General features: G+C 41.6%; 1 protein-coding gene across 2 annotated transcripts in view; it reads left to right on the top strand.

Annotated features, from left to right (window-relative positions):
* The window catches only part of DIS3 (DIS3 exosome endoribonuclease and 3''-5'' exoribonuclease), an 87,865-nt gene that overhangs the window by 43,173 nt on the left and 17,963 nt on the right, over positions 1 to 26,729 (top strand). For both annotated transcript variants that reach the window (XM_077483125.1, XM_077483126.1), the window contains exons 13-20: positions 5,162 to 5,226; positions 5,711 to 5,795; positions 10,619 to 10,746; positions 11,643 to 11,729; positions 13,540 to 13,696; positions 15,347 to 15,561; positions 17,768 to 17,936; positions 19,319 to 19,477. In XM_077483125.1, the coding sequence (XP_077339251.1) occupies positions 5,162 to 5,226; positions 5,711 to 5,795; positions 10,619 to 10,746; positions 11,643 to 11,729; positions 13,540 to 13,696; positions 15,347 to 15,561; positions 17,768 to 17,936; positions 19,319 to 19,477 (1,065 nt within the window). The remainder of the gene's footprint in view (positions 1 to 5,161; positions 5,227 to 5,710; positions 5,796 to 10,618; positions 10,747 to 11,642; positions 11,730 to 13,539; positions 13,697 to 15,346; positions 15,562 to 17,767; positions 17,937 to 19,318; positions 19,478 to 26,729) is intronic.

The raw sequence follows: 26,729 nt of genomic DNA on the forward strand, positions 1-26,729 counted from the left end.
CACCACGTTCTAAACGATCAGAATTTGGTGTGACCGTGTGTAGGCAAAACAGCTTGAGCCGAATTCCGTCAGGAAAACCATCAGAGCTTTTTCCGACAAGAATTTACGATCGTGTGTATGCGGCATAAAACTTCCACAGCTGCAGAAAAAAAACTGGGCAGTCCTACCACCACTTTTGGGGTTTTAAGTGGCTTGCGAATACTGCATAAATGGCGGGTGGTGTGGCAGCTATCTTGGGAATCGGCATCTTCCGATCCACATGTGTCCTGGCCAACTGCTTCCACCTTCCGCTCTAACCAATGCCGTGGAGTGCCTGAGAGCAAAGGACAGGATGCTGGCAACATGCTGTGTATGTGGACACAGAGGTATCTACCAAAGTCTCAGATGCCCAGCCTGATATCCGCTGCTCTCAGCTTAACAGCAGAACAGAAAGTGGGAGGCTGCAGTGCTGGATACAGGGGAAAGGAGCTGCTGCAGTAAAGCTTTCAAGTTAACCAGCAGGTGATTAGTTTCTAGGATGCTGGGTGGTCCTAGCAACCAATCACCAGCTTGTTAATATGAAAAGGACTATACTGTGCTACTAGTGGGGGGTGGTAGAGGGGCAGAGTACACTACAGTTGGGGGGGGGGGTTCATGTGAAGGGACCAGAGGAGGGGAGGAGGACACTACTGTTGGAGGTGTTGATAGAAATGGGACAGAGGACTTTACAATGGATGGAGGGGGGGTGGTGATGTGAAAGGGACAGAGGACAGTGCTATTTGGGGGTGTGAAGGGAGGCAGGGGATACTACAGTGATGCACTGTGTGTTCTTTATGCCATCTCTTTATTGGGGGCTTGGTTTATTTTATTTTTTTGGAATCTGTACAGTCCTGATGTGCACCAGCTCCAACAGGCCTTTTCTTTGATATGGCCCTGGCTTGAGCATATATTCCACCAGCGAAAATCCTGTAGCGGAGATCTCCTGCCCTGTAAGGAGACTCATTGTCCCTCGGTGTAGTTTTGCACGTGGTGCCCTATGCCCAGATTCACTCCAGGCCATTACAACACCATATACTGGAGGCTGTGTGAGACAAGCAGATGTATTCTTTGGATTCACATATGTACTTGTTGGCCAGGCACTTTCTGACATAGCGGTTATCCACTCCTGTGCTGGAGTCCGGGAAAATCCTTCTTCCTTTTGACTTGGGCTGTGATCATTACGAATGACGACCTCTTGAGCTTGGAGAGATGTGCTTTGGACAATGACCGTACAGGGAACTTTGTCGGTAAAAGAATCCAAGCTTCCCATCAAGTTTTATATAGAGGTCCTCATTCAGTTTATTTACATTACAGGACACAGAGCACCATAATAATGACTATCTGAATTATATGCTACCTTTAGGTGATTGGACACTGGCAAGAAAGTTCCCCATATAACCCCTCCCATACAGGAAGTACCTTAGTTTTTTTGCCAGTGTCTTGAAGGTGATGTTCATGGTTGTTTGAAGCTCTTCAAAACTTAATGATGTCCCAGTAAAGGGCGTTATGATCAGATCTATTCAGATGGCATGAAGGCGAAAATGGATGGTACCTGACCCTCATGAGAAGGAGAGAAGATTCCTTGAGGTTTTGCCTGTAATGCAGCCTTACGTCGCTGGACCCTGCCTGATGGAAACCAGTGCAGTGTTTGTTCTGACAAAGGTGCTTTCCTGCAGGGTGCTATACAGGCCATGGGGAGTGGACCCCAGATTGAGGGGGACTCAGTCTCTGAAGGTCTTTTATGACAGTTTGCCGTGTTGGGGGAAGATTGGACTTCTGTTATGTTCAGAGTCCTGCAGTAGGAATGGCAAGTCTGCATTTGTTTGCAGTTTCTCTCTTTTTTTTTTTTTTTTTTTTTTTTAAAGAGAGCAAAATCTGTTCTCGTGGTGGCCACTGGTAGCAGTGTGCCTTTTTAATCATGCTATGTACTTTTATAAAATGGTGAAGTATCCCCGCGCTAACACTAAAAAAGACTTATAAACAAAATAAAACTGGTTGCAGCAAACTGCCGACAGAGGTGCAAACCCCACCCAAATCAATAATTGGTGTTGGGCTCCAAGCATAAATAATAATTACCACTACATAAATATGAGGTAAACCACATGTAAGGCTAGTGACAGAGGTGCAAACTCCACCCAAATAAAATTGGTGAAAAAATATATGATTATTGTAGCATTCCAAACATAAATAATAATTGCAACTACATTAAAGTGCAAATTTCATAAACCCATGTGTGCTTATTGCGACCATGCCTGTTTCCATGGGCACGGGTTGCATGAATGCGTTTGTATAATGCACACTTTCATATTTTGCCCATAGGCATATTTGCATGAACACATGCTTCCATAGAAGCATATTGCTTAAACGCATGCTGGCATGTTTTCATTTGTACTGCATACACATGTTTATTACATTAAGCTGTATACATATATACTTATTTACATAGGGCTACATGCATATGGGCCTATTTGCCAGGGTGCTTGTTTGCCTGAGGGTACATCCGTATGTGCGTATGGACCCTGAACTGCATACATGAATGGCAAGAGCACTTGTATACCTGCATGTTTGCATGCCTAGGTGCTTGCATACCTAAGGGCTTGTATAGAGGTAAACCAACATTGGTTTAGGCCTGCATCCTTGGAGGACTGTTTATTGGGATACCTGTTATACCAGTTAAACGGTTCCAAAAAAGGTAGGCAGCCGAGGGAAGCAGGAGCACCACTCTCAGGTTCAGTGATCTGGCAGGTATCCACATCCCCTGATGGACAGTGGTTTCGGGTGCATCTGCATCACTGTAGTGTTTGGCATTGCAGACTGCGGCCACATCACCTTTTCATGCCTGATCTCGGTTAATTGAAGCTTAACCAGGATCAAGCCTGGTTAGTATACAGATGGGAGACTGCCCAGGGATACCAGATGCTGCAAGCTATTCCCCCCTGGGGTGAGGGAAGCATCTGAGGCTGCTGGGTTTTTTGAGAGTATCTCAGGCCAGTAGGACTTAGGGCAGTCTCTATGTTGGTCAAGAAGCAGTCATTTCCAGGGGTTCTTTCAATATATTTATTTTTTGGGTCAAAGCACGTTCTCTACATGCAGCTCTACTCCAGGTCTTGGTAGAGGTTCATTCCCTGTCGGGAACGTAAGGATCCAGGTATTGCTTTGCCAGAAGGCTCTGTTTCCGGGGTGTTGCAGATCAAAGATTGGTGCTTGATATTCTTCCTTTTCAAAGACTGGCTACAGTTCAGTAGGCTTGATCTCCACAGGAGTAAATACTGTCCAATAGCTGGTTATTTTTTATTTTTGGCCTTTATGTCTTGCTCTAGATTATAGGACAAACCTGTTGTAGGTTCAGTCTGGTAATGCCTTGTCAGGCATATATACATATAAACCACCAGAGCAGCACCAGAGGTCATGCGACTCAGGGAGGTGTACCACGTTCTGTCTCCGTTGCCAATACATATTCCAAGTATAGGATAGTGGCAAGGGGAACTCTGCAGGGGAATCTATTAGATTCCAAGCTCTACAACAGATTGGACAGGTGTGTCCAAGACACGAGTCCCACTGCCAATTGTGGTACATACACTGGTAATACTTTAAGGTCTGGATTCTTCCACCTCTTTTGCAAAGAATCCATAAGGTGGTAACACTGATATTAGTGTTGGCCGAATTAGCCTAGGGGGGCTTGGTACGCAGGTCTTGCGGGGGTTACTCCATTGGACAATCCCAGTCCAGCGGATCTGATGGTCTTGAGTCCTGTATCTCAGCACTGTTGGGCCCCTGAAAGCCATCTTTGGGGAACTTCAATTACAGGACTTGAAAATATTTTTTTTTGGCCTGGTGTGAAGCCAGGAAGTTACACCCACAGAAATATGTGAGTGGGAGGTTTTTCTCTTTCTTTCTCCAATCGGTAGAAGGAAGGAGTTTGGCCTTAAGGGGACGTTATTTCTCACTCCTTTTCTTCATACCTCATACAGTATGTAACTTGGACAGTCCCGCCTGTCAGGCCATTCTTGTGTCCTTGGGACTTGAATTGGTCTTGACTGTTTTTGCAGAGGCCACTTTTTGAACCAATTAGGGGATTCTGTTAGTCCTTTTATCTCAGAAGGTGCCTTTGTTGGTTTCTATCATTTCACTAAGTGCAGTGTCAGTATTGGCGGCTCTTTCGTGCAAGGGGCCATTCTTGGTCTCGCATCACAAGGTGATGTTGTGTCCTCATCTATTTTTCTTGCTTTAAGTGTTTTTTCACTTGAATCAGGACAGTGTCTTGCCTTTTATATATCTCCTAAATCCGCAATCCGCAGGATAAAGGTCGCTACCTACTTCAGAGGTAGTTAAGATGCTCAGGGTCTACTGGTATTGTCGTCACAAGTCAGAAATCTTGGTTGTGCTGACAGAAAAACCCAGGAAGGGCAGGCGGCTTCCAGGTTGAATATTTAGCAGTGGATCGGCCAGTTTATCAATGATGCCTTATGGTTTAAATGGCAAAAAAATCATTTTTTTTCTTGGCATAGATTGTCTACCGGGTGTGGGAGTATCTTGGGCCATCTATCATCGGATGTCTACAGGGTTTTTAACTGGTCAATGTCAATCACATAGAAAATACTGCCTTTGGCCTCCGTGTATTAGAAATAATGAAGTAGGTCCTCCTTTGGCAGTTTCCATAGTAGTGTCTCCCTCCCCTCAGTGACATTGCTTCCCAGATAGCCATTTTTATGGTCCTGTGATGTACGATAAAGAAATATTGATTTTTAATACAGTTTACCTGTAAAAATCCTTTTCTTCGAGTACATCACAGGACACAGAGGTCCCTCCCCTCTTTTCTGGGATCTTCATTGCTTGCTACAAAAACGGTACTTCCCGTATGGGAGGGATTATATGGGGAAACTTTCTTTCTATTGGTTGCCAGTGTCCAATCACCTAAAGGTAGCATATAACCCAGATAGTCGTTATTATGGTGCTCTGTGTCCCATGATGTACTCCAAGAAAAGGATTTTACAGGTAAGCTGTATTAAAAATCCATTTTTTTCTGTGTTCAATCACCTATAGGTACTTGTACCTGCCTTATATTTATTGGACTGTACTTTTTATTAATTTTTAGAATTAAAATGTGATTTGATAATAACAATTACTGTTTGTATATTTGCAGAGAATTGACATGGTCCCTGATTTGCTCAGTTCAAATTTATGCTCTTTAAGATCACAAGTGGATAGGTAAACCTTTATACTACTATTCATAATGTTATTGCTGAATTTCTACAGTACTAAAGTCCCTCAAGCATTTTAAAAATAACCTACTGTATTAAAGTGTGAGGAGAAAACTTTTATAGTTTTGGATACGGTTTCTGTCCCAGAAATACAGAAAGCAGTAATAGGAGGTCACTGAAAATCAGGAGAAAATCCCCTTCGAGTCAGTTCTTACTAAAACGTGTCTGCGTTGGGAAATTTTTCCCTACCCTCCTATCCTTTTGACTACTCTAAAACATTGCTGTAAAATCATTTTCTGTACCATTGATGGTCACCTGGACAAATTGAGAGGGTTAATCTTCCCTGCTCATGGGGATTGGCATACAGACAACACCAAAAACTAGTGCAAATTTTCCACATTTTATTAAAAAAATAACACTTTGACTTCATATAATTTTAAACAAATTCAAACATACTTTTGTATCACATGATATTTTATCTTTTCTTTCAGGTTGGCATTTTCATGCATTTGGGAACTGAGCCATGATGCCAAAATTATCAATACAACATTTACAAAAAGTGTTATCAATTCAAAAGTAAGTATGCTTTGTGTATATATATATATATATATATATATATATATATATATATATATATATATATATATATATATATATATATATATATTTTTTTTTTTTTTTTTTTTTTTTAATGTGCCCTAGATGTCCATGTAGACAAACATTTTTGTTTTTTTTATAGATACATACCTAAAATGCGGTTGACACATTTTGTAGTATGATACACAATCGGAAATGCAAATGTCCATTTAGCTTCCCCCTCAGTTTGTGCAGTCAATCAATCGTTTTCATTTGTTTGTCTAGGCGTTTAAGACCTAATATTTCACCTTTTACAAGCCAAATAAATGTTCCAAGACCATTTGTGCCTCTAGTTATGTGCTGCATTTTTATCTTCTTGTTTGTCTTTCTGCTCTTTGCCATTTTGTCCCCAGAGCAGAGCACACAGTCTGAAAGCTAGCTCATTTCTAGTAGATACAATTATTAGTATCCATGAATGGGGTGTTTAGACATCTGGAGTCAATGGAATTGTATGGGAGGCAGCCTGTGTTAATGAATAGTCACGTTGAGGCTGTACAGACTCCAGTACACAGCTGATTTTGACAGGCATGCAGAGGCGGATGCATGGCCCCTAATACACTTGCGGGTTGAGTTACTAAAACTGGAGAGTGCAAAATCTGGTGCAGCTCTGCACAGAATCCAATCAGATTCCATTTATTTATTTATTTTTGTCAAAGCTTAATTGAACAAACTGAAGTTAGAAGCTGATTGACTATTGTGCACAGCTGCACCAGATTTTGCACTCTCCAGTTTTAGGAAATCAACCCCACTGTCTGCTTTTCTAGTTCATAAGTTCATTGTACACCACAAGGCTACACTCAAAGCCCATGTTGTAAGATTAAAGTAGACCATTAGTAAGGGTATTCACAGTAACATTTAACATGGAAATACATTTAATAACTAATATTTGTAAATCCAAATTTTATTGCTTTTCCAGAATAATTAAACATCTTATCTTAATCGTATAGTACAGGACACAGGAAGAGTATTCCTAGACCCTGGGTTTTAGGCTCATACCTTCAGGTGATTGGACACTAGCAAAGATTTTAAAGGCACACCCCTTGGGTTCTTCTTCCTATAACCGTATCCCTCTCTGTGAGTTCTCAGTCTTTTACTAATGTCCTAAGGCAATGGGCTCCCTTCTTCCTTTAAAGAAATTACTCTTGGCTTAAAGCAGAGTTTGACCCATAACAGCTTGATAAAGAGTAATGTTCTTTAGAAAGGAACATACTTTCCACATTAACTATGCTACCAAAATTAGTGTGTGCTGTAAATTGCCTCCAACATTGTTCCTGTTTCTCCTTACTGGAGGCTGCCATTTTGCTGAAGCACTGAGCAGCAGTAACTCTTTAGGTTGTCAGCAAATGGGCCTATACATTTTCAGCACAGTGCTGAAAGATGGAGAGCAAGTGAGCATGTGCACAACAGGGTGAGACCATGTATTGCTGGATTTTAAACAGAATAGGCAGTTATTTTTAATGTTTTACATAGCTATACCTGCAAAAGGGGCCAGCATGAAGTGATCTAGCAGGACTTAATTTTCTGACTAAAGTTCCACTTTAACTAGTTTATTTTTTTCATCTTTGGGTTCTTTAATCAACTTGCCATGTAACCTCTGCAAAACATTGGGAGCTGTACCCAGACCAGGAGATGGTCTGTAATGTTGCTTTGGTCAGTGGGTCTTGCATGGGTCTTCATCTTGGGACTCTGTGCAACATGTGTAATTAACTACAGAGTGCTTTACGGGTCCATAGCAGTTGTCCATCCTTATGGAACCCAGACCTTGAAGACCACTTCCTGGGGTAAGCCCACTGCGACAGGCCAAACCTGGACCCCATATAGAGAGCAGCGTCATGAACAGGGTCACCCAGTGTCTGACTGTTAAGCCGCGTACACACGGGCGGACTGTCTGTCCAACTTAGTCCGCTGAAACACATTTCAGCGGACAGTCCGCTCGTGTGTGGGCTTCAGCGGACTTTTTCAGCGGACAGTCTGGCGGACTAAGTCTTTCGGAATTTCCGTAATATTGTCCGTCCAACTTTGGTTTCAGCGGACAGTCCGCTCGTGAGTAGGCAAGTTGGACGGACTAAGTATGGCGCATGCTCAGAAAGGATTTACACGGCCGAAGGTTGCATTGCAGTTTATTGGACGTCGTATTTTTAGTCCCGTCGTACGTGCTGTACACATCATCGCGCAAGCTTTCAACGGACTGTCTGTTCATCGTGTGTGGTCAAGTCCGTTCATTCAAAAGTAGGACGGACTGTCCGTCGGATTGTCTGACGGACTTAGTTGGCCAGACAGTCCGCCCGTGTGTACGCGGCTTAACTGTAAAGAAGGCATAGTTTTTGGAATGTACAAACCCAATTCCCAAAAAGTTGGATCGCTGTGTAAAATCTACATGAAAACTGAATGCAATGATTTGTAATTCTCCTAAATCCATATTTTATTCACAATAGAAAATATAAACCACATCAAATGTTTAAAATGAGAAAATGTAAGGTAAGTAAGGTAGTTTTATAATTGATGGCAGCAACACATCCCATAAAAGTTAGAACAGGGCCATGTTTACCACAGTTCAGGATCCCAGCTTTTAACAACACTTCGTAAATGTTTAGGAACTGAGGGGAGAGACATGTCCCATTCTTGCCTAATATAGGATTGTATCTGCAAAACCATTCTGGGTCATCTTTGTCATATTTGTCCTTTCACAATGCACCAATTATTTTCAATTGGAGAAAGGTCTGCAGGCCACTTAGTTAAGAACCCGGAGTCTTCTAATTCGATGCATACTGCATCCATGTTGCCAAAGATGCAGTATGCGGTTTAGCATTGTCCTGCTTAAATATGCAAGTCCTCCCCTGAAAAATCTATTGAATGGGAGCATATGCTGTTCTAAGACCTGGATAGATCTTTCAGCATTGATGGTGCCTTTCCATAAGCACTAATGCACCCTCATACCATCAGAAATACTTGGTTGCCGAAAATGTCAAATTTCAATTTATCTGACCACAGAGCAGTTTTCCACTTTGCAACAGACCATTTTAAATGTGCTTTGTCGCAGAAAAGATGGCCTCTCTGGATCATGTTCAGATATGGCTTCTTTTCTGCATGATAAAGCTTTACTTTTTTTGGATGGCACAACTAACTTGACAGACGGTGATTTTTAGAAGCATTCCTGAGCCCATGCAATGATGTCCAACACACAATCGTGCCCGTTTTTAATGCAGTGCAGTCTGAGGGCCCAGAGATCACAGGCGTCCAATATGTGTCTGCCTTGTCCCTTGCACGAGGAGATTTCTCTAGGTTGAATCTTTTGATATGTACTGTAGATGATGACTTATTTAATTTCTTTGCAATTTTACGTTGAACAATATTCAGAAATTGGCTGACAATTTTTAGATGCAGCTTTTCACAGATTGGTGAACCTCTGCCCATCTTTACTTCTGAGACGCTCTGACGGTCTGCACAGGTTCACAATGTAAATCGCAGCCCGAAATTACAAAAAAGTATTACAGAAGCTACTTTTTTAAATCGGTGCAGCGCCACAAATGCAGCTTCGCACCGATTAGGACGGTGCCATTGCCAGCGAATGCTGTTGATTTGACATGCGAACCAAATCGTACCAATGTGAACCAGGGCTCTAAGCTGTCGTTTTTTGTTTTTGTTTTTTTCTACCCAATCATGTTACTGGCCTGTTGACCTATTAACCTAATTGGAAAATGTTCTTCCTTGCTAGTACCACTTACTTTGCTTTTTGCTTTCCCAACTTTTTTGAGAGTTGGTGCTGCCATCAATTTCAAACTTACCTTATGTTTTTCTTAAAATGGTACGTTTTCTCATTTTAAACATTTGATCTGCTTTCTATTGTGAGTAAACCATAAATGCTATTTTTTTGCATTTTTTTTATATGTAGATTTTAGACCGTGTCCCAACTGTTTTTGAAATTTGGGTTGTATTTATTTTGTGTCTGAGTTTACCCTCAATGTTTTTGTCATGTTGTATCTTATAGAAGAGAATATTATGTTTTGTGTGTTATATATATATATATATATATATATAATATATAGTGCAACATTTATTTTACATATATCTCATAAATCTAATGTCAGCTGTTAAACTTACTTACATACTGTCTGTTGGCGAAAGAGCTCAGTGTTTTACTTTTACATTTTATGTAGCTAATAATCAACATACAGGTTCATATCTCCAAGTTTCCATTTAAACACTTGAGTAGAGTTTCTGCTAGACCTTTTAATGTAAAATATGATCTTTTATAGATTGTTCCTTACTGTAAATAACTACCTCCAATGAATGATGCATGCATTTGGGGACAGAACTCGCTTCTCATTTTGCTGCTGACCCCCAGAAAACATCCAGAGCTCTGAAACCACCTAATGTTCCTCTGACAAATTGAGAATACAGAATGCTTTGTAGATTGCCACTTTTTTATGCAGTGGTAAGCTGCAGCTTAGTCTTTTATCATTATTTATTAGCAACTCTTAAGCCATTCTGCAAGTGTTAGCACATACAAAACGGATGATTGAGAGAGAGAGGCTCAACTAACTGATGTATGATTGGCAGAGAACTGCCATCGCAGCAAAGCAGCTAATATTGTGTTTTAGCAAAGTGGAATATGTGGCTTTAGGAGGAGGGGCATTTTAGCACTTTAAGGATAAATGGTCTGAGGTTTTACCAGAATTGCATTTGTCAGTTATTAAACCAAGCTCAAAGTATTCTGATTATGGAGTAATAAGTTGTTAAATGCCCCATATTCTTTTCTGCAGGCTTCCCTTACCTATGCAGAAGCACAGATGAGAATTGATTCTCCAGACATGAATGATGAGATTACTAAAAGTCTCCGTCTGCTGAATAAATTGGCAAAGATTTTGAAGAAGCGGAGAATAGATAATGGGTAAATTATTGAATATTTTTCTGTTTTTATTTTCTTGACCTTTTACTACAGAGTTTGGCTATCTGTCATTGACGAAGTAATGGTGTGTATGCTAAAAGCCTAAAATAGCTTACTTTTAAAAGTAAACTTGTCTGATTTGCAATGTATTTGTGTTGTGCTCCAATATCTGAGATGATTTTTATATTTTTTTCCTAGATTGTATTTGTTATAGTGCTGTTTATTATGCAGAACACGATAAGGTTCAGCAAGCCATAATGCTTATAGACAGCCCAACCATTGCCAGTTCTGTCTTTTCCATGACCCTCCTATACATTATTAGACGCATCTGGGCACATTACACTGGTATTTACCTGTCTAGTAACATTAGCTGAAAAAAAACGCCTGTCGTGGCAGATTTATCTTTGCTCAGGCTAGGTTTTCAGCTTCCTGAAAACATGCATTGCTAGATCACTAACCTATATCTCAGACAGCCAGACCCGCAACAAAATTGACCTTAAATTGCATTAAAGGTTCATTTTTTTTTATGCAGATTTTATTTTTGAAATGTTTTGATTTTTTTTTGATAACAACAAGAAAAGCAACCAATAAGAAAGCGAACAAGCATTTAAACCAAAACAAATCGCCATTCCAAGCAGTATCAACATTGGTACATATGATGCAAAATATAATATATTCAAAAGAATGTTCAGAAATACTCCGGAGGCCCCCCCCCCCCAAATTAAAAATATTCCCAATATTTATTATGGATTTAAATTGAAATTCTAACATTGTGCATCTAACCATTTTCTTCATATCCTTTCAAACTTTTTTTTTTTTTTTTTTTTTTACATTTTATTAAAAAGTACCGTATGCATATTGTTGTCATTCTTTTACGTATATTTGTGTTTCTCTTTCAGTGCTTTAACTCTTTCTTCCCCTGAGGTTCGATTTCACATGGACAGTGAAACTCATGACCCCATAGATCTTCAGACCAAGGAGCTCAAGTATGTTCTTAGATACATTTTGGCTGCTTGCTTAGCTTACCTAGATGTATATCTAGAATTGAAATGGATTGTAAACTGCAATAATAAACCTAAAAACAAGCACTTGAAAAATGGGGACATCTGATATTTTTCAACTTCCTTTAACGGACCAAGCTGTTCAGCAAAAGTAGCAGAGAATTGAGACCAACACCGTCGGGGATGCTTACAATGAGCAGCTTTGATCCATTTTATATAAAAGTTTTATCCCAAAAATGTTGCTGTAACTGCTTAAGAAGTGATTGATTTTCTGGCGTTCAGCTTTAATCTGTTAGTCCATCTTTATCTACTAGTGTATATACCACTGCCCTCTCCCCATATTGACAGTGCTGCTGTCAAAGGGTGGCTTCATTGTTCGTCTATTAGAGTGGACGGGAATGTGTTACTGGTTTTATCATCAGGGGAAAATAAAGGAAAAGCATCTACATAAAAAAAAAAATTCATTTTGGATAGAGTAAGGAAGAGTTATAACCCCTGGCAGCTTTTTTTGGCATCTGTGTCCCATTGGGACGCTTTCTCTTCCTGTCCCATTGCCAAAAGAGGAAGCAAATGAAAATCCCTCCAAATTTAGTGAAATCCTAGTTCTCACCAAAGTCACCAAAAATAGTATCCCCATTCAAAGATTTCCCCCTCCTATTACTGGTGGCAATTCTGGTAATTTTCTTTCACTCTCGGTAATAATGGTAAACACGACAAATAGAGAGAGGGTGAATCTCCCAAATGGGGGCAGAGTGTAATAAAAACTTGACTGATGTTCTAATCCTTCTCTACTCTATCCAAAGCTAAAATAAAGTTTTAGTTATACCACTGGATCAAATATTGTACAGTGCCTTGAAAAAGTATTCATACCCCTTGACATTTTCCACATTTTCTCATGTTCGAACCAAAAATGTAGTTGTAATTTATTGAGATTTTATGTGATTGACCAACACAAAGTGGCACATAATTGTGACGTAGAAGGAAAATGATAAATGGTTTTCAAAATGTTTTACAAATCAATATCTGAAAAGTGTGGTGGGAATTTGTACTCAGCCACGCTGAGTCAATACTTTGTAGAATCACCTTTCGCTGCAATTACAGCAGCAAGTCTTTTTGGGGATGTCTCTACCAGCTTTGCACATCTAGAGTGAAATTTTTGCCCATTCTTCTTTGAAAAACTGCTCAAGCTCTGTCAGATTGGATGAAGAGCGTCTGTGAAGAGCAATTTTAAGTCTTGCCACAGATTCTTAATTGAATTCAGGTCTGGAGTTTTACTGGGCTGTTCTAACACATGAATATGCTTTGATCTAAACCATTACATGGTAGTTCTGGTTGTATGTTTAGGGTCATTATCCTGTTGGAAGGTGAACCTCTGCCCTAGTCTCGAGTCTTTTACAGACTCTCTAACAGGTTTTTCTTGTAAGATTGCCCTGTATTTGGCTCCATCTATCTTCCCATCAACTCTGACCTGCTTCCCTGTCCCTGCTGAAGAAAACCAGCCCCACAACATGGTGCCATTGTGGTTTATGCATCTTCATTATATTGAAGCAAATTTGCATCAAGTATTATCTTATGCACAATGATCACTTTATAAAGTATATATTGTCATATTTTATGTGGTTTAACACAGGAAATGGCGTTAATAAAAAAAAAAAAAATTTACTTTATTCCTGGTCTTGCGTAGCAGCTGTGTCATCATTTAGACCTGCGCAGAGATTTCACATTTAAACACATGTCCTGATTATAGCAATTTTTTTTTCTTTTTTATTAATGCATGGATTTTTACTCATTTAAGGGAAACGAATTCCATGGTGGAAGAGTTCATGTTGCTCGCCAACATTTCAGTGGCAGAGAAAATCTTTGAAGAATTTTCAGAGTATGCATTACTGCGTAAACATCCAGCTCCTCCCCCGGGAAATTATGACATTCTGGTGAAGGCTGCAAGTTCCAAGGTGAAGTTATATTAAAAATGATTTAAATATGTGTTAATGTAGTTAGATGATTCATTAAAATGGAGATGTTTCACTCAGTAGATATTTTGATTCCTTCTAAAATGATTGTCTTCTGTCTGGGGTGGCACCATTTTTTTTTCTAGCTTTCATAAGTTTCTTAAAGTGGTGTTAAACCCAACTCCAAAAATGTAATATATTGCATCTCACCAATCCTTCGATGTGATGGCTGAATTTGTTTTATTTTTTTCCCCTCTATTTTCACTTACTGATCTGCTCAGTAACCTCCTATATTAGAGTGCCCTCACTCTGAACAAACTAGCACAAAGGCACAGCAGAGAGGAGCATTTTTAATCTACAGGAGGAGAGTGTTAGCTGTACTAGCCAATTTAGATACCCTAACAGATCAAAGCCAAACTCCAGCTCACACTGCAGTTACCCAAGCAGTTACATTAGTGATTTAACAAATTAAAGCCTGACTCCAGCTAATACTTTGCTAAGTCGTTATAGAAGCAGATTTTAAAAAATGTTTTCCTTTTGAAGAAAGTTTTTCACTAAATAAATAAAAGCTGGCAATTTAATGCATAGCTTGGTCTGTTAAAGGAAGCTGAAAAAAAAACCCATCAGGATCAAAAGGTTAAAAAAAACAAGCTAGAATGAGGGCTCAGCCTGCTTATGCTGGTGACAGACTTCATCATATGTTATTTTTTCATTTGCTTCTAGCTTCTACCACTTTAAGGACTGCAGCTGTTAGGGCATTAGCGTTTTTTTTTTTATGGGTTTTTTGCCCATGAATGCAGCTGCATTTTATTTAATGTGGCCATGCACATGCAGGCATGTATGCTTATATTTTTGTGCAAAGCTGCATTTTGAGAGGATGTATGGGGCATAATTTACACGCATACATTTATTCTAGTGGCTAGAATAAATTAATATTCTAGCCAATAGTATGACTTTACACTCATACACCTAGAAATGCTCATAAATATGCACATAAATACTGTTAAAGATGTGACATTTACAGACCTTTTTCTGCCAAATTCTGGCAGGAAAAAAAAATGCAGCATACATTCATATGCCCATGTGCATGAGGCCTAAAGGGCATGTGCAGATAATCCAAAATGTAAACTGCAGAGCAAAGTGGCAGTGTCTCTGCTAAGAGCATCCACTGACCCCCTTAGACTTCATGTACACTAGCAGTAGTAGCTCCTAAACTTGAGTTTAGGAGCTTTTGGCATGTTAGCAGAGTGTAGGAGCTGCTGCAGTTAAAGTGAGCTTCAAGCTCCCTCATCTGTATGCAGAAATATTGCATTTTAGCATAGAAACATTTTGACCGCTGGGCGCGTGCCACATTTTTCCTGCAGCTGTGGTAAATGTAGGCAGGTGTATATGAAGCCTTATACTCACCTCACCAGTGCTCCCTTGCAGCTCCTTCCTCCTCTTACCAGGAAAGCTATTGATGTCACTGCACCTCTGGGCTACAACACTTCAGATGTTAGTGCTGACTCGGAAGTAGCTGCAAGGGCAGATTAGTATAAAGGTTGGTGAGATGCTGTCACTTTTCTCTGCATGAGGAATGTGTCGGCGTCTCTCTAAATGTAATAGTTGTAATTCTTTGTCGTTTGCATTACATAATCCGTATTATCGTTTCAGAATTTGGAGATAAAAACTGATTCCGCAAAGGCTCTGGCTGACTCCCTAGATAACGCAGAATCACCCGAGTTTCCCTATTTGAACACTCTGCTGAGGATCCTGGCTACCCGCTGCATGATGCAGGCAGTCTACTTCTGCTCTGGATTGGATAGCGATTTCCACCACTATGGTTTAGCCTCTCCAATCTACACACACTTCACCTCTCCTATTAGAAGGTTTGTTAACTGAAAAATATTCTACTTATTGTGTCATTTGTTGAAACAGGGCAGAGCAGTGGAACGCGATGCTAGGTTAGCTATGTCTATTCATGAATGTTGTATCTCAGCATGGAATAGCATATATAGCACAATGTTAAGATAGATTACATACTTAGGCTGAAAGGATATCAGGATGAAGCCTGCTGTCGGCTGCTGTCACACAGCTGGTCCAGACTGGGGGAAGATTGCGACCATATGGTCGAGATCCACCTACATGCCTGTACCGGCACCCACCTCGGCCTCTCAGAAACTTGCTGAGAACCCGAGCCAGCCGTTCCTGCCCCCTCCAATCATGTGAAAAGCATCTGCATGTGATTTGGTATTAAAAGTAAACAGGAATTTGGTTTTCATGTGATTGAGTAAATTAAGTTAATATTCCCGCAATTGTTTGAGTGAAGATCCCGAACTTTAGTAAGTAGGCATCATTGATCTTCTAGAGATGAGGTTCAGCAGTAGATAGTACTAAACATTTAGCAACTGATTTGGTTTTTGAAATCTTATTTCTTAAAATAAATAACATCGGGGCTTTTTTAACAATGTTGTTTAAACACCAAAAAGCGTTCTGTGATACATTAGAAACAACAATTGGGCTACTTTCACACTGGGAAGCTCAGCGCGCTGGCGGTAAAGCGGCGCTATATTTAACGGTGCTTTACTGTCGTTTTAGCACCACTGATCGGCCGCTAGTGGGGCAGTTTTAACCCCCGCTAGCGGCCGAAAAAGGATTCAAAGCGCCACTGTAGCAGCGCTTTGCAAGCGGGTTTGGAGAGCTGCCCCATTGTTTTCAATGGGAAGGGACGCTTTAGGAGCGGTAAATACACCGCTCCTGCAGCGCTCCAAAGATGCGGCTTGCAGGACCTTTCTGACCGTCCTGCAAGTGCAGCGCTGCAGTGTGAAAGCCCTCAAGGCTTTCACATTGGAGTGCACTGAGCGGCTCTTTCAGGGCGCTTTGCAGGTGCTATTTTTAGCACTTTAGCGCCTGCAAAGCACCTCGGTGTGAAAGGGGCCTTAGGAACCAGCTGGCAGCATTTAAAATGGGTAGTGTGTTAAACAAAAGTTATTATATTAGGAATTCAAATTCAGCTCTGCCACCTTCTGACCACCCTTGTGTTCCTAATCCTTTGAAATGCTGAGCTGATGGGGGTTGCTACCCATAATCCAACAAAACTAGGCAAATACTTGTTTCTTTGGAGGGAAGGATGGTGTCACCTGCTTTCAAATGTATTAATGTTGTAAAGTCCTGCGCAAAACTGTTGGCGCTATATAAATTTTATATAATAATACACATATCCTCCTCCTGTCATTAGGATGTTTTTGAATTTGTTTTAAAAACCTTTGGCAATATTTTCAGTACCACAACAGTAAGTTTGTTCCTGCCTCTTGCGACAGAACATTGAGCATTCTAACCTTTTATTGGTTTACATTAAACATTTAAAAGGTTTACTTCTGAATCTTTAATAATGCACAAGTTGGTCTAAAATTATAATTTTTAGAAAGCCTCTTTAACTCTGCAGGTTACAGGTGGTGTCTGATTTGGTTACAATGGATAAGTGCAGATTGGAGACTGCTTTTTGGCCTACAGAATGAAGACCATAGAGCAGGAAACAAAACAAAGATGATTCAATCTGACACAGCTTACCATGTTTATATTTGTTGAAGAAAGAAAAGAGTGTGTGCCTTTAACTTACAAAAATTAAAACTGTATTTGATTTAGGTGACAGACAGATTTTATATATATTTTTTTAATTATTCAGAAAGCTAGCATTAACGTTAAAATTCCCATTATGTTGACATAAAGAGATTTTGGCTTTTGGAGGCCATTGCTTCTGTCTTACTTCCTGAAACAGCTATTTTTTTCTTTTTGACCTTAAATTTTGTTTTAAGGTGGACTTTTTAGAGATTTTTTTTATTCATTTTGAAATCATCTCTAAGTGTTATATTTATATATTCATTACATATATATTCCTTTAACTTTGTTCTGGCCATATCGGGCCATTTATTATTCACATGTTTCAATTTGTTCACCTGATTGCACAACCTTGACTACTGGAGTGAAGAAGTTCTATAGAAATGTTATTTGGCATAAACCCTGTAGGTGCACATTGCCCAATATTAATTGACAGGCTTGTACTGCTAATAAATGTAAAATCTTGTATCTTTCTAGGTATGCTGATATCATAGTACACCGACTTCTGGCCGTAGCAGTTGGGGCAGACTGTACGTACCCTGATCTGACAGACAAGCAAAAGATAGCAGAAATCTGCAAAAATATTAACTTCAGGCACAAGATGGCTCAGTATTCACAGAGAGCTTCTGTTGCGTTTCACACTCAGGTATGGGAAGTCACAAGGTTTTCTGACTATGCAAAGTGACAATGTTACACTGTATGTGGAAAAAGTCCAGGTTTACTTTCTGTAATCAATAAAGGGCATCTATGGTTTTGTCAAAAATGCTGCATAGGGAAGAGGGACGAAAAGCCAGCCACTGTTTTAAAGCTGACCTCAAGTGAAACTGCTATATGCAGTTCTTCTAGTTGACATGCTTATCCTTTATTGACACACTACTCAAGGTAACCCACTGGAGAACAGGGTAAAGAGAAACATTGTAAAACTGCAGACAAACATTTGTTTTACTGTGTGATGATTCGCCCCTTGCATCGGAGCAGAAACTGGATCAAATACCGATCTCTGCATCACATCGTAGCTCTATTTGAGGTGCAACAAACAGCCTATTTGACAAAAGCAGATATATCAGCATCTATGTCACAATTTGCTCAGACAGCTAATGGCCTTAATGCAGCCATCGTTGCCATGGGACTAAAAATGGCATGCCTCTTTTCCTACTCCTTTTCTCTACCTGATTCAGATTCCTATATGCCTGCCCTAGATGAAGCAGCCACAGAGGGTAATGAACAGGACATAGGAGAAAGTTGCAGAAGATTTTTCTTACCAAGATTGGCATTCTATTGAAGAGGGAGCTTCACGCAACTCCCTAAATTGAACAAGCTTACTGCTGCCATACGCAAAAGGTTTAGCAAATGGATCCTCCTCTGACTCGCCATGCTCCTTTGGGTACAAAGAAGCATGCAAAACCAATAACCTGTTGGGGCCAAGCGCATACAGATATGCAGCCTCTTAGTGGCTAGACCTTGGTGCCAAGCAGTCACATATTTGCCTGTAATAGCGCCAATAGAGCTGTGCTGAGAGCTCAAGCTGTACGCGCTCCTAATACAGTGACCAGTGGCTAACGGAAATCCGATGATGTGACCGCCAATCATGGCGATCACATGGCCATAAGCTCCACCCCGCCTCCTGCCAAGAGCCGGTGCCAAGGAGTTAAAGACATTACTTGTTCATGAACAGATAGAATTTGCAAACTGTGATGATTGGATTACTCCAGACAGGATTTCCACACTAAAGTGGTCTATTCCTGTGTTTGATCTGGCATCGGAGTCTCAATCTCACTCTACCTACTGAAGGTGTTCCCTTTTTCAAAGATTCTGCAGATTGATACTCTCTTTACTCTTGCAGGCTCAGCCATGCAACCAGCTCTCACTGCAATTTCCGTATGCCAAACTCCAGTTAACTTTACTTGAGCAATAAGTAACCAACCTGTTAGGTTATCCTTTATCTTAATTGTGTGCCTAGTTTAACAATGTGATCACACCTTTTTTACTTATTCTTTCTCATGTTTAATGCAATTGTTTCTTATACAGCTGTTTTTTAAAAACAAAGGAATTGTGAATGAAGAAGGATACATCTTGTTTGTTCGGAAAAATGCGATTGTGGTATTGATCCCAAAGTTTGGTTTAGAAGGCACGGTCTTCTTTGATGACAAAGACAGAGTAAAGCCGAAGCTACTTTACAACGACGAGGTAAGGTCAACTGGAATTGATTTAGTCTTCAAACAAATCTTTACTATCTTTTTCTGCAGTTTACCTTGATACCTTGGAAGCAAGCAACATAAAGCCCCAGTGTATTAAGCCCCGAAACATCTGCTACACCACATGCATTACAAAGGATGCCATGTCACAAGTTATCGATGTGTGTTTATGCTGGTCACTTGTAATCCAAAAAGATTTATGTAAATATTAAAAAGCTTCAAGTGGATATGTACAATATGTATTCTAATTACACAGTAATTTCACCCTCTTTCTGTCAAGGACACAAATAGCTGAGACCCAGCAGGGAATCAATTCTGTCACATTCCTATAAAATTCTTTACAAGTCTTCACTGCTGTCCAGGACCTTGAAACAAAACACCATTTGCTTTGCTGCCGTGTTTTTTTTTTTTGTTTGTTTTTTTTTTACTTTTACCAACCTGAAACAAAGCCAGTGCTGAAATATGCTAGCTACTATTTTGGATTTCCTTCTTCTAAAAATTGCCTGTCATGCTGTTCCAGTGAACTTGCGGTACATGCATTAGTATGTTGTAGTGCCATTTATTTTAAATGGCACCCCAATGTACGGATTTAACATAGTTCCAATGTGCATGAATAGCTGTATACCACAACACGTTAATGCTTACAGTGCATTATGATGCGCCGTGATGCCAAAAATATTCCACGCATGTTTTATTTTGGGCTAGTCTTGGGGTGAATTTGATTTAAATCAACTCCTATTTAAATCCTATTTTTTAAAGAGTAACTGTCATCTTTGACCCGCAGAGGCTCTTGTTCTGACCCTCTGTTGACTCACCAACAGTCCCAGGTGAGTGGATGCCCACTAACAGACACTGCCATGATGGATCTGAAATGACAGGTGCTCTTTAAATGTAAGGACTTATTCTTGCTGGTGGTTAGAATCTTCAATACTTGCAAACAAAATGAAGGTTTCCCATTTAGAATAATAAGCTGTCAGATTAGTAAAACAGCGATATCATAACCGCTGTTATGGTAATAGGTTAATCACACATAGTTGGAAAACTACTCAAATACTTTTAATTAAAACAATAACCTTATATGACATATTATTTTATTTGCTTAAACATCAATGTTTAGTGACTGAAGTGCATAAACATAATATCTCTAAAAAAAACACACAAACTACTTAAACTGAATACATTAGCTGGGTCCACATAAAAAAAAAAAAAAACTTCAAACACGTTCCTTTCATCACAGCACGTCTTCTCATGATGATGTTTCATTCGGGCTACCAGGCCTTGCATCTCTTTGTTGCATTGCTTGCGTTTTGCACGCATACCTGTTTTACCCATAGGTAGAACTTCATTAACTGCTTGGCGACCAGCTATTGCGGCAGAACTGCACGGCTGGGTGAAACGACGTTACCTTATGTCGCTATGACTTTTGGCAACTAGGGGGGTGCGTGCACCCGCAGCGTGTGCCTGGAACCAATGCCAGTGCCCGGCGGGCGCGATGACCGCCGGGCAACCGTGATCGCTCGTGACAGAGCAAAAACCGAGATCTGTGTGTATAAACACACAAATTCCCATTCTTTCAGGGGAGTAGACAGATTGTGTGTTCCTACTGTGTATTAACACCGATCTGTCTGTCTCTCCTCCTACACAGTCCCACCCCCCCTGCAGTTAGAACACACCTAGGGAACACAGTAAACCCCTTGATTGCCCCTTTCCTGCGAGTGACAATTATACAGTACTCCGTGCATTTTTATAGCACTGATTGCTGTATAATTGGCAATGTGCCCAGTTTGTCTGCCGGAATATCACAGTCCCGATAACAATTACAGATCGCCACCATTACTCGTAAAAAATAGATAAATAAATAATAAAAATGCCATAAAGCTATCCCCTATTTTGTAGACGCTTGGATTCATTAAATGAGTTTGCTAAAAATGTAAATATTGCAGAATATACAGCCTCATGCTACATCATTAACCACTTTCAGACCGGACCATTTTGCTGGTCAATGACCAGAGGTCTTTTTACAATTTGGCACTGCGCTGCTTTAACTGGTAATTGCGCGGTCATGCAATGTTGTACCCAAACAAAATTTGCGTCCTTTTCTTCCCACAAATAGAGCTTTCTTTTGATGGTATTTGATTGCCTCTGCGATTTTTATTTTTTGCGATATAAACGTAAAAAGACCGCAAATTTTGAAAAAAAATATTTTCTACTTTTTGTTATTAGAAAAATCCAATAAACTCAATTTTAGTCATACATTTAGGCCAAAATGTATTCAGCCACATGTCTTTGGTAAAAAAAAAAGTCAATAACTGTATATTTATTGGTTTGCGCAAAAGTTGTCACATCTACAAACTAAGGTACGTTTTCTGGAATTTACGCAGCTTTTAGTTTACGACTGCCTATCTCATTTCTTGAGGTGCTAAAATGGCAGGGCAGTACAAAACCCCCCCAAATGACCCCATTTTGGAAAGTAGACCCCCTAAGGAAATTGATAAGTGGCATGTTGAGCCCATTGAATATTTTATTTTTTTGCCTCAAGCGATTGAATAATGACAAAAAAAAAAATTTTTTTTTTTTTTTTTTTTTACACAAAGTTGTCACTAAATGATATATTGCTCACACATGCTATGGGCATATGTGAAATGACACCCCAAAATAAATTCTGCTGCTTCTCCTGAGTACGGGGATACCACATATGTGGTACTTTTTGGGAGCCTAGCCGCGTACGGGGCCCCGAAAACCAAGCACCGCCTTCAGGCTTTCTAAGGGCGTAAATTTTGGATTTCACTTCTCACTACCTATTACAGTTTTGAAGGCCATAAAATGCCAAGATGGCACAAAACCCCCACAAATGACCCCATTTTAGAAAGTAGACACCCCAAGCTATTTGCTGAGAGGCATGTTGAGTCCATGGAATATTTTATATTTTGCCACAAGTTGCGGGAAAATTACAAACTTTTTTTTTCTATTTTATTTTTTCACAAAGTTGTCACTAAATGATATATTGCTCACGCATGCCATGGGCATGTGTGAAATAACACCCCAAAATAAATTCTGCTGCTTCTCCTGAGTACGGGGATACCACGGGGATACCACATATGTGGGACTTTTTGGGAGCCTAGCCACGTACGGGGCCCCGAAAACCAAGCACCGCCTTCAGGCTTTCTAAGGGCGTTACAGTTTTGAAGGCCATAAAATGCCAAGATGGCACGGGGCGCATGCGCGCAGCTCGACGTGATGGACGTCTGCCACTAGAGCTCCGCACTCCTCGCAACGGTTCCGGGACTTTATTGAGCTATCGCCAGCGCAATTACCAGGCATCCCGCCGGTACGGTTCGCCGATACCCCCGAGCACCCCCCGGGATGGTCCTGACGGGACACCGAGGTAAATCGAAGCCGAAACCGATAAAGGAAGCGCTCGCGCGGGCCTCGTCCAAGATGGCCGCGAAGGCACAGGCACAGGCTCAGGCTCTCTCACAACGCCCCAGATCTCCCGCTGACACGGCTGACCCACACAGCGACGATTCCGATGAGGAGGATAGAACCAGTATGGAGGACTTCCCCGCACTCCCAACCCCAGGTATGCCGCAAGCTGACCTTCTCGCCCATTTTGAAAAAATGCTCCATAAAGCCCTGAAGGCGACCTCCGAGCAAATAACTACTAAACTGACACGTGAGATACGTGAATTAGGACAGCGCACTGCTGACCTTGAGTCCCGGGCAGATGATATGGAACTGACCCTTAAAGACCATGCTCAGGAGCATCTCACCCTTCGTGAGGAAAACGCTATGCTTCTTTCTCGGCTTGAAGACGCCGAAAATCGCTCCAGGAGAGCGAATCTGCGCCTCCGTGGCATTCCAGAAACAGTGCAAGACATACAATCTTTTACTACAGCTCTGTTCCAGGAGCTCTCCCCATCAATTCCGATTGAACGCCTGGAATTTGATAGGATACATAGAGCCCTGACACGCCGTCAGCCTGATGGGCCACCGCGTGATATCATTGTAAAACTTCACTTTTTCAGGTCTAAAGAGCAACTACTTGCAGCTGCCCGCAGCAAAGAAGAGACCCTGTCATTTCAAGGCCACACATACCAGTTGTTTACTGACTTAGCCCCTCTTACAATCGCGAAACGTAGGGCCATGAAGCCACAGCTACAGGTGCTCATTCACCATCAAATCAAATACATGTGGCGTTTTCCTTTTGCACTCCATTTCACCTATAATGGTCAACAGTACACTTGTGCCTCCCCAGATGCTCTCCAACGCCTCCTTGAGTCTCTTCATCTAACAACGCCAGAGCAGCAATCTGAGACTTCACTCCCACGCACCCCTGCTCGTCTCACCCCTTATCCTCACTCAGCAACCCCTAAACGAGATCCCAGGGACATGCGCTCTCCAAGATCCATCCGGAAGGGTACGCCAGCGAAAGCTTCTACCACACACCCCTTTAGTCCTAGAGTATTTGTGCCCCGCTGAATGGCTTCTTCCACCTCATCGATTACTTTCTTATTTACACCTGTGCTGAGGGTGTTCTGAGCCTTAGCCCAATGGCTTGAATAGCTTGTTACGGTTATCGGACACCTGTTTGTTGGGTGAACATTTGACTTTGTTTTTGGTTTTTGATTTTTGATTTGCGATTTTTGATTTTTGATATTTTGAATCTTGATTTTTGACTCTCGATTTTTTGCTTTGACCTGGGGTCTTTATTCCTACACAATACAGCAGGTTCTCTCTCCTCCTTTTGTATTGCACCCATGGACCCCCTTGTCTAGTATGCTGATCTTTTGCTTATCAGTAAGGTCCATGGATCATGAGCTTTCACTAGCTAAGGAGAGTGCACTTGCTATGCCTAATACCCCTTTTTCAATGTTACCCTTATAAGTCAATTATCCCTTCCCCTTCCTTCCCTCCCCCCCCTCCTCCCTCCCCTCCCCCTTCCTTAACCCCCCCTCTCTTTCTTCCCTTTCCCCCCCCCCAATCCCTCATCTCCCCCCTGCACACAGGATTTGATATTAATATTATTATCTATATCCCTTTATTATGCTATGTTCTTTGTAGTTCATTGTACATGTACCGTATATACTCGAGTATAAGCCGAGATTTTCAGCCTCTTTTTTGAGGCTGAAAGTGCCCCCCTCGGCTTATACTCGAGTCATCGCTGTCTGCCCGCTCGATCAGCGTGTCGAGCAGACAGACAGCGGCCATTCTAGGATTCAAAAGCCGCGCCTCCGGCTCCGCCTTCGCCTGTGATAGGCGGAACACTGAATTTCCCAGCAGCCTGTGTTCCGCCTATCACGGACATCGTATCATCCTCGTACTACGGACGAGGATGATACGATGTCCGTGATAGGCGGAACACAGGCTGCTGGGAAATTCAGTGTTCCGCCTATCACAGGCGAAGGCGGAGGCGCGGCTTTTGAATTTTACAATGGCCGCCGAGGCGCCGACGGAGGCAAGGCAAGGCACGGCACGGGACGGGACGGAGGCAAGGCAAGGCACGACACGGGACGGAGGCAAGGCACGGCACGGGACGGAGGCAAGGAGGCAAGGCACGGGACGGAGGCTCGGGACAAAGGCTCGGGACACAGGTAGGCTGGACACACACACACACACACACACACACACACACACACACACACACACACACACACACACACACACACACACACACACACACACACACACGGATGGAGACACACACACACACAGGGATGGATGGATGGATGGAGACACACACACACAGGGATGGATGGATGGAGACACACACACACAGGGATGGATGGATGGAGACACACACACACAGGGATGGATGGATGGATGGACACACACACACACAGGGATGGATGGACGGACACACAGGGATGGACGGACACACAGGGATGGACGGACACACAGGGATGGACGGACACACACAGGGATGGACAGGCATGTCTCACCCTCGGCTTATACACGAGTCAATAAGTTTGCCAGTTTTTTTGGGGGTAAATTGGGGGCCTCGGCTTATATTCGGGTCGGCCTATACTCGAGTATATACGGTATGCTTTATACCTCTATTTGAATGGTTTAAGCCGTCTTGGCCAGTTTTATGTTACTACTAATATTACTTTCTTATGTCCCGGTATGTTGCGAGGGACAGCTACTGCTTCCCCCTCACCTAGTGCACCCTCCCCATGGCGGATATGTCTGCCCTCGGGACCGCGCACGCAAGAGTCGGGCGACCCGGATTTTTCCGACTCGCACCAGCTTACTTATCACTCGCCTTACATACTTGCTCTGATGTTTTCCTATCTTTTTCCTCCTACACTCTTTTCGCTCCTAATGCTCTCTCTTTTCTTGTCTTCCTTACTACTTCTTGTCGGTTGGCCTGGGGGGACCCCGGGTTCCGCTATAGGATCCATCTATGTTTTGACCCATGGCCCCCCTGAATATATTGTCACTTAATGCAAAAGGTCTTAATTCCCCTAATAAACGGGTCAAGGCATTCCGCTCTTTCGTATCTTTAAAAGCGGGAATAGTAGCATTACAAGAAACGCACTTTTCCACGCGTAGTACCCCTAAATTCTTCAGTAGCAGTTACCCTTTGGTGTATACGGCCTCGGCGGCTACAAAGCAGCGAGGGGTCCTCCTGGCTCTCCATCGTTCCCTCCCGTTTACTTTTGCCTCAGTTATCCAAGACCCTGAGGGGCGATACATCATCCTGTCGGGCTCTCTTCAAGAATCTGAAGTAACCTTAGTTTCCTACTATGCCCCCAACTCTAATCCCATCCCCTTCTTTTCTCACCTTTTCCAGGTAATTAAAACCCACCTTAAAGGTACCCTGATTATGTGTGGAGACTCAAACCTAGTTATACACCCCTCTATGGATAAATCTCCCTATGCACCAGACCACCTTTCTTTATCGGTTAAGTTCCGATCTTTACTCCAACAATACTACTTATTAGATACGTGGAGGGAATGCAATCCCACAAAGAAAAATTATTCTTTCTACTCTTATCCTCATAATTCATTTTCCAGGATAGATCACATATTAATCCCTGTAGCATCCTCCCCTGTTTTGCTTCAATCCCTTATCCACCCTATCACCTGGTCCGACCATTGTGCAGTGATTACCACTATATCCTCGCTCATACCGCAATCTAACGAAAGGGTATGGCGCATGAACGATAAATATCTCACGAACGAATCTTTTCGGCTCGATATCGAAGTAGCTCTACGTGATTATCTCGTGCACAATGCCGTAC

Source organism: Lithobates pipiens, unplaced genomic scaffold (assembly GCF_037356315.1).
Source record: "Lithobates pipiens isolate NorthernLeopardFrog02 unplaced genomic scaffold, aLitPip1_a1.2 Scaffold_16, whole genome shotgun sequence".
Taxonomy (NCBI): domain Eukaryota; kingdom Metazoa; phylum Chordata; class Amphibia; order Anura; family Ranidae; genus Lithobates; species Lithobates pipiens.